We start from the raw sequence: 16,089 nt of genomic DNA, 5'->3' as shown, positions 1-16,089 counted from the left end.
ACATATTCTTCTACCTCTCTGTGTCCTGATTATTATCCAATATTCTCTCTGAAACCATGAATAAATACATTTAAAATAAATATGTATGACTCGTAAGCAAAGGTCTGCCGCCCTCTAGTGGCCGTTTCGTTGATCGTCGTCAACCGCGTCAGCACCGAGAGCGCCTTCTCCCATTGGCTGTGGGGTGTCACGTGAATCTCCTGAAAATGGCGTCTCCGAATGGAGGTAAATTTTAATTCTCCACTGAGCTATTCTGTGTTTGTAGCGACAAATTCGCTTTGTAAACTCGTCTAACAAGGCAAATACTTGCTTGTTCTTAAGACCGAACATGCTTTAGTGATAAAGAAACACTCGTTTACTTTGTTTTGTTGACGGTTGTCGGTGTTGAACCATCGGTCAGTAGCTTCAGTGTTAATGTTGGTCAAGAAGACTTGTCCAAAATAAACATCGATACTATCGAGTTTATTTTGTCTGGATATGTTTATTTTGTATTTTTTATCTATAACTCTGACTCGTTTCGTGTATCTGTACCCTTTGAATGTATTGTAGTTACTCTGTTTATGTAGTTTATAACGTGTTCTCTGTCGCTTTTAGAAACTAAATCTGTTCTTTTCATCAGTATATTTTACTTTAACACTAAATACTTCACTTATGATATCAGAACCTGTCAAATATTGTGTGTTGACATGTATTATGGTCAGTCTTCATCAATAAAGAAATATATTTAGTGTTTTAAAGCAGTCATGGGGCCTAAATTCAACTTAAACTGGACCAAATGAAGTTCTTTGCAACAGCATAAGATAAAAACGGCTCTTAAACCATGTCAGTATTTATTTTTAAATATTGCATCTATAACCCTTTTTTGTTAATCTGAAAGTGTCACAATCTGAAAATAACTGAAACAAACTCATATTTTAAATTGCATTTCATTAGTTTTTATTATGTAATTATGTCCTTGTTATTTTGTCTTTTTCTATTTAATTTCCATTTTAATTTTTGTAATTATTAATGAATCAATTAAACAACCTATTGGCAACACTTACATAAAGTCTAATTTGCTGTTTCTAAAACACTCTTTAGTCTAACCAATCCCCTTCTTTAACTGATAAGTCATCAGAATTTGACCCGCACCACATAAATACAAGTGAAGAACTTATTTAAAGATGAATGAAGATCAGTGATTTCTGTGATCAAATTATATCTTGTTCATAATTCAGTGCAGCAAATAAAACTGATTTATTTAAACAAATGTTTCATCAGGTGATGATCTCGAGACGTCTCTGCTGAGTTTGGAAAAGTTGGACCGAGCGTCACCGGACCTGTGGCCAGAGCAGCGTATGTATTTGATTGACAAGATGAAATCTTTGAGAGGGTTAATATTGTTCTGTTGTTGACTTGCAGTGCCTGGAGTGGCAGAATTCACAGCCTCGTGTAAAAACGTAAGTTACTCAGTCTATTAAATTATGTCAAGTATGAACCTTTAAAAATAATCTGTTCTTTGGCCCACAGACCATCACTGACTCGCCTCCTAAGTGGATGGCTGAGTTGGAGAGTGAAGACATCGAAATGTTAAAAGGTAATAATAATCTACACATGTCGCATGATCCTTTTAACTGATTTGTTTGGTTGTTTTCCTCAGAGCTAGGAAGTCTCACGACACCAAACCTGATGGAGAAAGTGAAAGGACTTCAGAACCTGGCGTACCAGCTGGGCCTGGAAGAATGTGAGTAACCAGAGGAAACAACAGGTTTTATATTGGATTATAACGACTGTGGTTTATCAAACAATGCTCAATTCCTATTATATTATATATAATATATTACATTTTCCATTTATTGCACGATAGATTTTAACCTAAAATACTGCCGTTTCTTTCATAATTTTTACTCTATTTTAGGAGGTTTTTTCCACATTATTACATTACTCTTATACTCTTATTTAATTTCTTAAATGTATTAGTATTTTTAATTATAAATAGAAATCTAAATGTATTCTTCAGCTTTCTATATAATATTTATCATGTATTGTGTAAACTAAAGTTTAAATAATAAAAAATATATATCATTTTCAGAGGTTTATTTTTTGGCTGGGAGGTTAAAACACTGTTACTTACTCAAGAGAATTTTATTTAATGTTCTTTCTTTTAAATTGTTTTGATACATCAATGACAAATTTTCAGAAATGTTTGGGAAATGTGAGCCTCTCGTTATTTTATTATGTTGGGAAATCATCAAGCCTTAGTGTGGGTTTGGGGTATTTTATAATTCATTTTTCATTCTTTAAAAACTGCTATTAATCGTAATTCAAAATAAGGTCAGCGACCAAAAAAAAGGGTTTATTTTCCATTCACTTTTATCTCCACAAGATGGCGCACTCGCTCTTCCTGTCATATTCACTTTAACCGTCGTACTCATATTAATACATGGTAATTGCTGAGAATGTATTACTTCATTAGTTGCTTTAAGATCGACATTTTCGGACAGATTTTGTTCTAATTGTGTTGTTGATTTTAAACTGGGGTCACGACCTCAACAAGCAATCTAGCAATCCTTCACGCTTTTTGATGGACGCAAAATCTATTTTTAATCCATTCCCCCTCTTCACTTCCTCCATTGTCATAATCCCATCCGAGTGTGGATTAGAGAGATGAAACTAAGTGCTGATAACATATCAGTAGCAGAAAACACTTTCATGTGTGAGTTGGAAACAACTATGAAAAAGATGTTTTCATGGTTTTAAACATCAGTTTTATCTAAAACTAATAATTTAAAAGATCTAATGTTGTCGGCTGAATGTCATTTCATCATCACTGTGAAGGAGATCAAGAGATATTAAAAGGGTAAAATGAACATTTTTAAGATCAAAAGAATCTGAAATCTAACTTCATTTATTTTTATACTTAGTTTAATTATTTTCATTGTGATATAATTTGACTTTCAAACTGTTTATTGTGGCTCATTAGCTGCTGTTTTAACTTTTCTTTTCTTTAGTTTTTGCTTTTAAGTTCCTTTCTTACATTGTATTTCCCAAATGATTCAATTATTTAATGTAGTTTTATTAGACATTTATTTTATCACTTCTCTGCTCAGACATAAATAAAATATTAAGTTACATGTTACTTAATGATTGAAATCTCCTTTTCTTTAAAAGAAAATAATTGTAATTTTACAAAAAAACTAATATAGAATTTCAATCTAACCTTTTTTTTCATTAACATTTATTTGTTAAAAAATTGAATTACATTTACATATTATCGCTTTTTTACATATATCTTCTGTGACCTAACTTTTTTGAATGGTTGATTAATTAATACATTTGTTATTCTCACTATAAATAATAATATTATTTATATTCATAGTTGCTTTAAATTTTGCTTAATCATTTGAGGATTGCAACAGAAACATTTAGTTATATTGTTATGTCCCATATGTTTGAAATGGTTTGATAAATTACTTTTCAAACAACAACCTTTATGAAAGAATAGAACATTATGAAAAAGGAAAGATAGACAAAATCGTGACAATGTGAGTCATTAAAGTTGTGCAGCCACATCATGTTGAAGGTCTTGAGTTCGTGTCCTCCGGTGAGTCACGTGCGGCGACTCGCCCTGCCGGTTGTAATAAGCCAAATGGGGCGTTGCACTTCATGACCTGATGAGTCGAATTAAGCTCAACATCATTTTCAAAATGTAAAAATCGCCTCATTTCTCCAGTGAAACTTTTTAATTATCCTGAGAGCTCATCCAATTTTGAGGTCGGAGCGGTCCAGGTCAGGTGGGGGGAGGGATGGACGCTGGTAAAGTTTATAATTTTGAGTCTGTCTGAGATGGGATAGGAGAATTAAAAAAAAATGATATCTTTAACAGCAGAACGAGAAAACCACATTAATATTATAAATTGTGTTTAACAGATTTACTACCGTATTTTTCCGACTATATGGCGCACCGGATTGAAAGGCACACTATCGATTTTTGAGGATTTTTAGGGCACCATATCGACCGAAATATACGGTAGTTTTGGATCCTCAAGTTCAAGACTTAAACACGAACAAAACTCTGTTACAAGCGTGTTTTCATCTGCTTAAGAACAACCTGTTGGGAGACAAGTTGAGGTTTGACCAGGACTGGTTATCAAAAAAAAGCTTCCGTCGATTGTAAATTAGCCTTTTACACTTTGAGCCACCTGCTATGGACCGTGTGAGCTGACCTGTTGGACTAAATTTGACCCCTAGGCCTTGAGTTCGACACATGACATTAACGACCTGACCTTAGAATTTTCGCTTTGAATTTTGAGAATGAGATCAGGGTTGCTTTTGACTTGTGTCATGATATTCATTCTTCTGGAGACGGTCAAGCAAGTTTTAGGACAAGATTATATCACATTTTAACATGGTCTTTCTTGCTCTTTTGTTTGCTTGCTTTGTTTGTTTGCTAACTAAATCATTTAAGGCAGTAAAAAGCACATTTTTATTTTTTCGATTAACTACAAAATTCATCATTATTATTTTGTACCAGTTCAACACACTAAAAATTCATTAAATAATTGAGTTTTCTCCACATAAAGTCGACAAATTAATTGTAGCTTTCACTTTTTGAATATATATTTAAAGATTTTTAAAGTTCAACATATACTTAAAATGTTAATGATGAAATATCTGCGTTATTCATATTCATTATTAGGCAGAGAAGTGAAGTCGTTTGCGCTTAAAGATGTTTGAGGATGGAGTGAATTTGAGACATGGAAAGATAAATCAGCAGAAATTATATTTAACGGTGATTCTTTATATCAGGCTCTTCTCCATTAACTTCACTTTTTGATTGATAAAATCGAATAAAGAACGTTTCTCTCTGCTCGACTACTTTGGCCTGACTAGTTAACCTGACTGTAGGCACCTACAAAATGCCTTGATAGTATTTCTAAAAAGCTCTGCCATGATGAGTCGGAGCAGAAGGAAGTCGTTGAGCTGATTATTTTCACTCGGCTGGTTATGTGCTGAAGATCGCAGGGACACGATTCTGGTTATTATTAGTTCAGCCGCAGTAATGGCTGCCTGTTTAATGTCCTCCGGTTTAATTTCCCCGGCTGTCGGCGCGGGATTGTAAATCTCAGCTACTTTTTCATCATGTTTGTGCGCCTCCGTCGCCTGTAAACGTGGGCGAGCGAGGGCAGGGTGGGATTTACTGCCCCGCCCCGTTGGCGACATGTGGACCATTAAAGCGGAAGCTGGTTAATGGGCGTCGGACAATCAGGCGGATGGAGAAAAAAAATCACCACGACGCTGATACGATCGTAACATATATGTCCAGATTGCTTCTCGCTATTCTTACATTTCGACACGCCTGTTAAGCCCCCCTCCCTCCATCCCACCCCGCCGCCCTACACTGGTGTGTGACACCAGCCGGGGTCTATTCCCCCCAGGCCTCGGCGCGTGCCTCGTCCTCAGGCCACAGCTGGTTCTCCGCCCCCTTGATGAATTTTCCTCTGTCGCGGGCGGCTGAGCGTGGGCATCAAACCCAGGGGCCTCGAGGGACCACTGAGCTCAGTGATAAGTGCTGTTATTGGAGGTAATTGAAAGCCGAGTGCTCCCGTGGGACGAGTGGAGGGTCTCTACGACTGAGCCCGCGACCCTGTTGATGTCTCTGTAGCACACTTGTGGTCTGGTGAGGCAGGGGCTCCATCTTTAGTGCAACTTTACCCATGATTACTCCTCTGATGATAGTGGTTGTTTACTCGGATGCTGGAATGGAACCATCTCCCCAAATGGCTTGAGGAGAACTGGATTTTGGAGTTGGGAATGTAGCGAAATGCACTATTCGCACGGGACTAGAATTACCTGTGGACCCTGGTCTGGAAAAGCGCTATACAAATAAAAATTACTTACTTACTTACTTACCTTTGGTGATTTGTAAGAAATTGCGGAGAATGTCTGAGATTTAATCCCGTGCGCCATGTCTTTGAATTTTAATGTAAGTAAGTAATTTGTATTTATATAGCGCTTTTCCAGACCAGGGTCACAAAGCGCTTAAACAATCCAAACAATAGTCAATCAAATATATACTTTAAAGGTCAAGATAATACTGAGAACAACACAGGAGTTCCAGAAAATCAAGGAAAAGCCTGCACGAATAAAAATGTCTTAAGATTTTTCTTGAACAGTCAGTAGATCCATCAACCGCAAAGAGAGAGGAAGGTCGTTCCAAAGCTGGATGGAATAAATAAACATTATTAATGTAATAATTCCGCCGCAAATTACCTACTGTATTTCGCCAAACACAGTTGTCGGGTTATAATACAAGTCCAGTGCAAAACTGCATCCCGGTGTTTGTTATTGTAATTGCACGACTTTTTGTGTATCTCTAGGCTTCTGGTATAGAATAATGGAGGCTCCCATACAGATATTAAATTTGGTGTCTTGTCTGGAGTCCAGTGCCTACTGTTGGAGTGTTTACGTTTTGGAGCGTGAGGTACAATGTGCGCGGCCATGATTTAATTTCCTGAAGTAGAAGCAGATGTGACGACATAATGTCAATCAAACAGACTATTTTACAAACGTCCGTATCATGTGTGAATGTACTTAAAATAACACTGAGGGTAATTTACAGATCATCAAAGGTCCACAGGTAAAACTAATCCCGTGTGAATAGGGCTTAAGTCTAAATCATGAAGAGTAATTTAACCGTAAATTCCACATTGTTTCCTTGTGACTTATCATATCTTGTTTAAAAGGCCATTCATGATTCTTTTTATTAAATGCTCAAGTTTGGTCTCGCTCGTACACCCACTTTACACAGACACATATCGCTGAGACTGGGAACTTCAAATGATAAATAATAAAGCTTAAAAATAGTTTTTTTGAGGGGGATTTTTCTGATTAATTTCTCATGTTGGGGCTTCAATGTTCACAAACATATTTCAATTTGAAACTCAAAAAAGACTTGGTTTACCCCGAATATTTCTCAGGTTAAGTAGAAAATGAGTGAAATTTGAATTTTAGCTGAACAATCACTTTAAGTTCAAATAATGTTTAAATGAAATTAAATAGAAGGCTACAAATTGTCTTATTTTTTGTCTATACTTGTGCTATACAGCCATTCATTTACTACCTTGGTGGATCTAAAATCTTTGAATGAGGACAGAGTGAAATAATAATGTATGTGATGGCTGCTGGAATTGGCATCAAGCTGGGTCGCTCTTGCAAAAGCAGTCGCTCAGACTGTTGACAGGGTTTGACTTCCTGTTATACAAGGCAGCTTTCACAAAAAGTAAAAGCATCTTCTGTTGAAGTCAACGGTTTAAGAAAATTAATTAATTAATGTGTATTAATCTGGGCAATATTTCCTCCCAGTATTGACCTGGTTAAACCAATACAAAATACCACTAAATTGGATCAAAATTTGTTTTATTGCCATTGTTGGTGCAGGAATGTACGTAGGTACAGTTGTTCAAAAAAAAAATTAAATCTTCAACATAAATAAAAATGCAATTTAACTATTTACATACGGAGTAAAATCGAAAAGTGTGGACTCTTGCAATCATTTTGTGTTTGTGAGTCTAATTTCAGAGGGGAAAACTATTTGTTTTACAGGAATTGGAAGTCAATAAAAGTCAAACAATTCAAGTCCAGTGATATTGTCAACTTTTATATAAAGTTTGCTATAATCAAGTATTATTTAGTTTATGAAAAAATACTCTCAACAATAATTTCTGCTCGCATAAGTCAAAAGTTGATTGGAAATTTTGTTTAAAAACATGACCCTAGCGCCACCTGTAGCCACCGCCCTCCCCTCACACTCTGACCCGCGGACGAGTCTCAAACTGTGAAGGTGAGACTGAAGGTCGCCTCTCCATGACAGCTCCTAATGGCTCTGTATTCATGGCCTCCTCCTCCTCCTCCTCCTCCTCCTCCTCCTCCTCCTCCTCCTCCTCCTCCTCCTCCTCCTCCTCCTCCTCCTCGGGATCAATCTCAGGCCTATTACAAGTGTGCGATGCTGAATATGATTGCATTCAGCGAGACCCTCTGGTGCTAATGTGCCTCCATCAATCCATCAGGGCGGGTTTGACCACGGGGCGGGCGGTTATGAAGTGTCCGTGTCGACTGCAGGATGAGGAAGCTGCCGCCGCTCTTCTTCATCTTCGCTGCTCTGCTCGTCACTTATTATTTTCCCCGCTTCCGCATTTGACACTGTGATGGCTGCTGGAATTGGCATCAAGCTGGGTCGCTTTTATACGCACCTCTGTGCTCGTTTTAAAAAAACTAAATATGGTTTTATGCAGTCATGTGATGGTAGCAGAAGTATTATATCTAGTTTTTAGTTTTCACCCTTTGGTTAAGGATTAAACTAACCTGATACTTAACTCACTGGTTAGCCAATATGTCCGTTAACTAGCATGAGCAAGATCATTAATGCTTCATGTTTCCTTATATAGTCTGCTTTGAATAAAAAAAAGAGGATGGATGAAAACAAAGTCTCCCGCATGAACATGTAAAAAAAAAAGGCTAAGAAAAACAAGATTAATTGATCATCATCAAAATAAACCAACTGAAGTTACATTTGATCAGTTATCATTTAAGATAATAAACCAACAAATGAAAAGAATTTAAATAACATTTTCCTATATAAAATTTTATTTTCGAATCATCTTTTCTGTAACTTGTGCCTCTCTAGGCGGAAACCTTCAGAGAACCTGACTCATTTTTTCTTTATCTTAAATAGTCAAGCCAATGGACAAATGAACTTGGAAAAGGAAAGTGATTTTAAGAATATGAAAAGCGAGCTAAACACAATACTTGCAGTTTTTCATTGGTTACCTTGAATCACAGGGAAACAACTCAAGGGTTTAAAACCACGATTAAGAGCAACCTGTTCTTTTGTCCTCATTATTTCCCTCATTAAAGGGCTAGTTTACCCCAAATTCTACTCACCCTCATGCCGACTAGGGGTTTGCATTATTAATACGCAAGTAATACGTTCCCTTTTAGTGTTATAGGCAAAAAAGTATGTTCATTTTAACGACAGGAGCTCAGTTGTCATCCATTATTAGGCACATGTCTATATTTTAGGCTGCCAAATATTCAGACTTATTTAAGTTTTGGGGAACAATTTCAAGTCTTCAATACAAGATGACTTTTCAGACGAGCACCGTGGAGGTATTTGGATGTTTTTAAGTTTGTCATTGTAGGAGAAAATGAAGACAAGTGAGCAATGGCTGTTACATTAAAATGGTCATACATTTTTTTCTATAACTGTAAAAAGTAACAGATTACTGTTGAATAATCCCAAACCTTAGTAGAAATTTGTAAAATTGTAATTTTAGAAGAACTAACCCTTTAAGTAGAAGTTGTTGATAAAGCGAAACTAGCGAATTGCTCTTCTTCAGGTGCCATCGTTCTTTTCTTGTATTACATTTTTGCTCCATAGTTGTTGTTTTTTAGTCAAAAGCAATGTCAGAAAATAATTTATACACTCCTGAATGAATAATACAATCAATTAAAACATGTTTTGAAAACACTTTTGTTATCGCTCGGAGGTCAGAATAATCGTTTTGCCATTTCCGATTAGAAAAGAATGAAGATAAATTTAAAGTGTCAGGTTCTTACAGTCTGACGGAGAATGTTTGTTCTCCAGCTTGTTGTTTAGTGTAGGAAAACCCAGCGGTTGTCAGTCTGTGCGTGTGCTTGTGTATCACTGACAAGATCTGTGTTAGAGCGCCGAGCGTCTCCCTCTCACACACACACCCACACCCACACACACACACACACACCTTCATTCTGCTTGCCTGCCGCCACCCTGAGCAGATCCGAAATGACACCTCATTTCCATAAAGGCATTAGGAATTCATTGGATTTTTCTTTCCCAGCTAATCATCGCAGGAGTGTAAAACCTTTTAGTCTTTTTAATGAATGATTTTTGACTGATTGCCTATTAATAAGGACACCTCTTGAACAGGCCGGGGCGGCGGCTGCGAGGTGCAGATGTTTGTTTTGGTGTGTGTGTGTGTGTGTGTGTGTGTGTGTGTGTGTGTCGGGAGGAAGCGTGGGAGGGGACGGGATCTCTCGAGTGGGACATAAAGAGGGAACCGGTGGCTCCCCTGGGAAATCACAGCTCGTGTCTGCATCTTAAATATCCCTGTGAAGTATCAATAAGTGGGTAATTGAATTTTGAACACAAACATGAGCGTCAGGTGTGTGTTGCAGGCAAGAGAGGGTGACGCTGCTGTGTTTGCGCGTTTCATCTCCTCCTGTCCTCCCGTCCCCCCCACCCCCGGGGGAGGAGGGCGGCGAAAGTGGATGTTAAATCCATTAAATAAAGCTTACAGGCCGTAATAGCCGGGCAGCACTCGGAGATGAGCAGCGAGGGTCAGATAAGTCCTCGCCGCTCTTAATGAAAGTGGATCGGGGCAGTCGGGGCCGAGGTCCAGGACTCCAGTTAACCCAGGTGGTCATCTGTCTCTCCCGGCTAACTGGGGTCCCGCGGCTCGCCGAGAAAAAGAGAGAGGGAGCCATCAAGCGAGGTGAAGCGGGCGACCGAGATATGATTACTATCATTTCACACACAAGGGAGTAGAGGAGGAGGAGGCGGTGAAGGGGGGGTGCGGGGGGGTGACAATGACACCCAGATCACTTGCCATAAATGAGAGCAAAGTGAGACGTTAAAGCCCTGCATCTGCATTCAGACCTCATTCTACTTTTTATTTCATACAGTCAAAAGCCGAGGAGAGATTAAAACCAACACTGGTGTTTATTCTTGTTTTTTAATAAACTATCAGGCAGCCGTGATGCATTCGCTGAAGCGATGAAACTAATTAATCTGCACCTCTGTCACAGTCTGTGGAAAACAAAGATGAACGTGACAAATGTTTGAAGATTAATTTTATATTTATGAATGCCGATAATCAAATGTTATCCCATCAACACATTTCCTGTTGAATTATTCTTTCTCGCCATTGCGTTTGTCATCAACTTTTTTTTCCCCCATTGCTCTAAACAATATAGTTTTCATTCATCAACTTCTTTAATGATTGGTTTAATTTTGAACAGTCTTATCAGATGCAGTAGAACTCTTGCTTCTACACTTCTCTTCTCTCTCTTCCTTAACTTTGCTAGAAGACCCTCCCGGAAAGAGGGAATGTCATGTGACCACCAAACTTCTCTACCACAGTGTCTGTGTGTTTTTATATTAAGTACTGAGATTCTTTTAGACGTTATCAGGAAGATAAAACCAGAAGAGCCTTTGTCTTGTTTTGTGCCGTGGTACTCTAGTGCTCAAAAATGATTGAAAAAAGCTGAGGTTCCACGACAATGCAGTTGCATTTTTTTTTAAACAATGGGAGCCAAACATCATGTTTACAATCTTACATATTCCTGCTTCTTAAGTCTTAAACAGATATTCCCATCTAGCCCGGGTGTGAGGGAAATATCTTAAATCCCCTTCAACAAGCAGCCAGAGTGTCGGTCAGCCAACACTTGTGCTGTCATCAACTACTTCTATTTTACTCTACTAAAATTTGAAGTAGAAGTGAATTGAGTTTATTTCATGCTAGTTACTACTAAGATTTGAATAGCATTTGGGGATTTATTTTCCCTTTCAATCATTAAGAGTCCACTTTAAGGCCTCATGATGGCTGCCCAGAACACCTTTTCAAGGGCTTCTCTAAAGGCTTGGATGTGTCTAAGCGGAATGGTATTGGCAAAGCAAAATAGTGTTATATGATTTTTATGTTTTAATTATGAAGCCACGAAAACTGTGAATGGCTCCTCTGCGGTTGTCTTTCTGCTCGGCATCTTCTACTACTTTTGTAATTCATTTATATCTGCATAGTTTTTGATTTTATGACAGGAAAAAAGCCAAATTAAGGCCAAAACAGAATTTCTCCACTATGTCATGATGAGATTGTAGCAGAATCTTTTTAGAACAACTGAATGTTTTTTGTTTGAATATCCATGTTTTTCCTTAGTGTATCAAAGATTAAGCTTATTTCTGCATGGGTTTTAATCATGGCACCAAAAACATCTACATTGAATGTATTTAAATTGGATTTAGTGTAGTCGCACATAACTATCATCAAGCTACGTTGCCTAACCTCATATTTCACGAAGCATCCTCCTCCATTGTTGTTAATAGCCACTGGACATATTTAGCAGTTTGCAGATTTAGGTTAATCTTCATGGTGACTTCATATTAAACAACACAGCTGCGGGATTACCGTGGGTCGCCGCCACGGTCCCGCTAAGCTCTCTTTTGTTTGCCTCTATTTATGGCTGAAAATAATCACAAATTGCGGTCAGACAATCGCACAATGTCTTAATTTGTGTCCGGAGTTTTACACCGCGGCGAAGGAATCTCAATAATGATCATTAGAGGACGACGGATCAACAGGGGCGAGGCGGAGGCGATCTATAAGGAGTCATCTTGTATGGATGGCAGTCCGGGACAAGATGCTGATTAACTTAGTGCAAAATTACTAATTGACCTTTCTAATCAACTAAACAAATCTCCGGGTTTGTCTAATCAGTATTGATCTCCCGAGCGTGAGTGTGCAGTATCGAACGTCAGCTACTGTATTTCTCAGCTGTTAACACCGTCTAGATTGTCTTTGGACATATCGGGGCCCCTGGAGTGTATCGCCAATTTACCAGAGAGTGATTAACCCTTCAAAAGATTCATGCACCCAGATGGTAAACCCCAAACATTTATCATACGTTATTATCCTGAAATTTTCATTGAAATCCATTGATGCGATGACTCCATTTTTAGTCATTCTGTCGCAATGATTAACCGAGATTAGAAAAGACATGCGGTCGGGTAAAGGGGTGCAGGGTCTCTGGAGGCCCCTAGTTCATCGCAATCTCATCAAGGGAATCGCAATCTTAAGCATAACTGCTGTTCGTGACATCATCATATATTTGACCTTAACTGTAATTGCTTTCCGTCTACACTTTAATTTTCCGTATATATACCTCGCAAGGTCCCGACGTCATTGTGGCGTTGATGTGAGGTGATGGTGAAGTGATGGCCGACATCAGACTGGCTGAACAATGCTTCAAGATAAAGGGATGACAGGTAGGAGGACCAAGGATGACTTGAGTAAAAGTGATATTCATGTCAGGGCCTGGTCAAAATGGAAACCCCTCAATCAGAGCTCTTGCTGTTGCGTGAATCTTTACGTCAATCACCTCCCGGTTTGATCACTCGTAAAACGTCGCTGCTCAAAGTTTGATGACTTTTTCCCTGTTAAACTGTTTACGGCTGTGAAGCCTCCTGAAGATGCAGTCAATCCTCTGAGGGAAAAAAGCTCATAAACGTTGACAGCCGAGCTCACCGTCGTCCCCTAATCTACATTGAAAAGCAATTGTTAAATGCTGACGTTGCGTCCTGAGCTGCTTCTTTGGCTTTTTATGTCGTAGTAAAGACTGTGATCGTTACGCTCGGCGCAAGCGGGAGATTAAAAACGACTGCAGGTCTTTTGTGGTTATTGTAAAGGGTGGAATGGTCGGTTCAGGTTGAAAGTGAGTCCCTTTTCCCAAATGGCATTAACATTATCTTGCAGTCTTGTTGTTGACAGAAAAAGTCTCACTCATATCTGGTCAGATGCCTTTTCTTTGTCTATGAGATGGAAGCCTAGTCCTCAGTAGAAGCTTGCATCAGAACTACTGTAGTGTCATTTGTCAGAGATGCTACTTATTAAGGCTTTAACAGGTACAAGTGGCTAATTGTCGCAAATTGAATTTTGAGGATTAGACGATGTCCCATTAAAATATAGACGTTCCCACCTGCAAAACTCATACCACATAGTCCAGACTTTAACCTCCTTGTGAATCATGGTTATGGAAAATAAGTTTTAGTTGCATTGGTCATACCCTGACATCATCCAAATAAGATTTTGGGAAAGAGTAAATTAAACAATTTAGCTTTAGCTGGTATGTAACAAAATATACTTTCTCTTTCTAACTTTTTTGGCCAGGACTGTATTCCTTGTTGATAGCCAGCTTTAAATTAACTTCACGGCCAATCCGGTGGTCAATTATTTCTTTGCCAAGAAAAACTTTTAAGTTGTTTTTAAATTTGTAAGTCAAGTGTTGGCACAGATCTTTATTTCGTGGAGCACGTTTCCCTCTCCGCATTGTTCGCTCCCTGATTAAAACACTCACCGCATATCAGCCATTTGTTAAACTGCCGCAATCTGCTCATCCTTCACAGACACTCACCTTTACGCACGAGGACGTCTGAGCACTTCACTATATCAAGAGACCGAGGAAGCAGTTTTCCATGTTCCCCGCGAACAGATGTTTGTGTAAATTACCTCTCAATGTCACACCCGCAGATATTAAATACATGCCGCGCATAACTAAACAGCGACGTCCACACAACTGCGGGAAGAAAGTTTGTTCAGTCGATGGTGTCAAAGTAAAGATGTGATCACTTTTTTTGTTGTTGTGTTTGCAGCCAGAGAGATGACCCGAGGAAAGTTCCTGAACATTCTGGAGAGACAGAAGAAGTGACGTCCGGCTGCGTTTCTACCAGCAATAAGTACCGATAATGGCCGATCAGCCAATCGGTGGTTCAATAGTGTTCGTACCCGAAAAACAAAAAGATGCCTTTTTAATATTTATTCTCTTTTGAAGATGTTTTTTCTGTCTACTGTGATGTCGTATTAAAGTTTTGAGTCGATGCTTATTTTTTCATAACTTTAAGCCGTTGTTTCACACGCGTCCTCCGGTCGGACCCACAAGGGATTATGGGAGGGTTCCAAATTTAATGAGCTCTCAAAGTTCCGGTACACAAAACATTGCGTAAAAAATAATATTGCTCATTGTCGTCGCCGTTAACCAACGTTGACATAATTACTAGGACCATTTCTCTTCTAATTAGCAGACTTTGGCGTTGTTGCCGCTAGTGGTCGGGCAGAGACGGAATCAGACAGGCATGGCCAAAGGGAAACAAAGGGAAGTCCGTCCGGCATAACAAGGTGAGACAATGCCTCGGACTGTTCTCAGCTGGAGATGTCGCTGGATCTCTGGACTCCAGCTCCCAACAAGTTATACATCTCCGCGGGCCCCTAATAAGCCCCTAATTGCTTTCCCCGATTCACACGGACAGAGGCTGCTGTTGCCTCGGTGTCTTCGCCCCCTGCCTGTGTCCACACGGTCCCGAGGTTCAACCCCTACGATGGCGTTCGGGGAATTTGTTTTTGACCCAATTCTGGTTATTTTTCTGGGGACAGATGGAGGGCACAAGGGGTTTTAGGACTTGCAGCAATTCTGGACGATGGCAAGTCCATTCTGCGACAATTCGTGGTCGATTGCCAGAAATATTAACCCCGGGATCTGCTCAGGTCCATATCAAAAAAGGCGTATGGAATATTGAATATGTTGACCTGGACCACTCCATTCTATGTTTTTTTACTTCCCACCTTCTAACAAAAGCACTGGATGCATTTAGTTTGCTTTCCTTAAGGGGTCTACTAGTCGCAGTTTAAGAGAATCCCAGGGGTGTTTTTGAACGAGCACCTTGTTCCGAGGGGGACCCGCTACTTTCCTGCATCACCATTTTTTTTCGAATCCCAATACATCGACCGGTGGCTAAACCGCTCAACAAGTTGACATCCTGCATATGTTGCTCTACTGGTGTCTGCCGTCTCCTTCCCCCCACTTTTTTACTGGCCTTGCCCTCCGGGATCCAGGTCAGTGTCTGCAAAGCTGCTCATCCATGAAAGAGGCAGCAGGGAGGCGGGGGGGGGGGGGAACTTGAGCCCCTGATGCTGTCCACGGTCCTACTTTCACCACCAGCGCGACCTCGCATCACCTCCCCTGCCCTGACGAAATGTCACTCCGATGTGCCCCGAAGTCTTTTAAATTAGCCGTCAATTAGTGCAAATTAATCAACTCCTCGCCCAATTAAGCAATGTCGACGGGCAGCTAGCAAACACGCCGTCGCCGAGGAGCCATGAGAAACCTCACTCTCGCCGCCCTGCAGGTGGCGCGTGGGGGGGGGGGGGGGTGTGCCACGTCACAAAGTCCAAAGTGCTTTGGGGGGAAAAGCAGCAAGTTCTGGCTGTGATTCAGGTTTTATCTCCTGACTCGACTCCACAT

At 39.6% G+C, this 16,089-nt stretch overlaps 1 protein-coding gene across 1 annotated transcript; it reads left to right on the top strand.

Annotated features, from left to right (window-relative positions):
- The first annotated feature begins 196 nt into the window (after nucleotides 1-196).
- On the top strand, nucleotides 197-14,669 carry lin52 (lin-52 DREAM MuvB core complex component). The gene is made up of 6 exons (XM_087779427.1): nucleotides 197-225; nucleotides 1,261-1,335; nucleotides 1,402-1,439; nucleotides 1,510-1,576; nucleotides 1,640-1,723; nucleotides 14,444-14,669. Exons 1-6 carry the CDS (start codon nucleotides 207-209, stop codon nucleotides 14,497-14,499), a joined length of 339 nt encoding a protein of 112 aa, XP_087635553.1. The 5' UTR covers nucleotides 197-206; the 3' UTR covers nucleotides 14,500-14,669.
- Nucleotides 14,670-16,089: the final 1,420 nt, after the last annotated feature.

Source organism: Callionymus lyra, chromosome 18 (genome assembly GCF_982586985.1).
Source record: "Callionymus lyra chromosome 18, fCalLyr1.hap1.1, whole genome shotgun sequence".
NCBI classification, from domain to species: Eukaryota; Metazoa; Chordata; class Actinopteri; order Syngnathiformes; family Callionymidae; genus Callionymus; species Callionymus lyra.
This window is presented reverse-complemented; position numbering and strand designations above follow the sequence as displayed.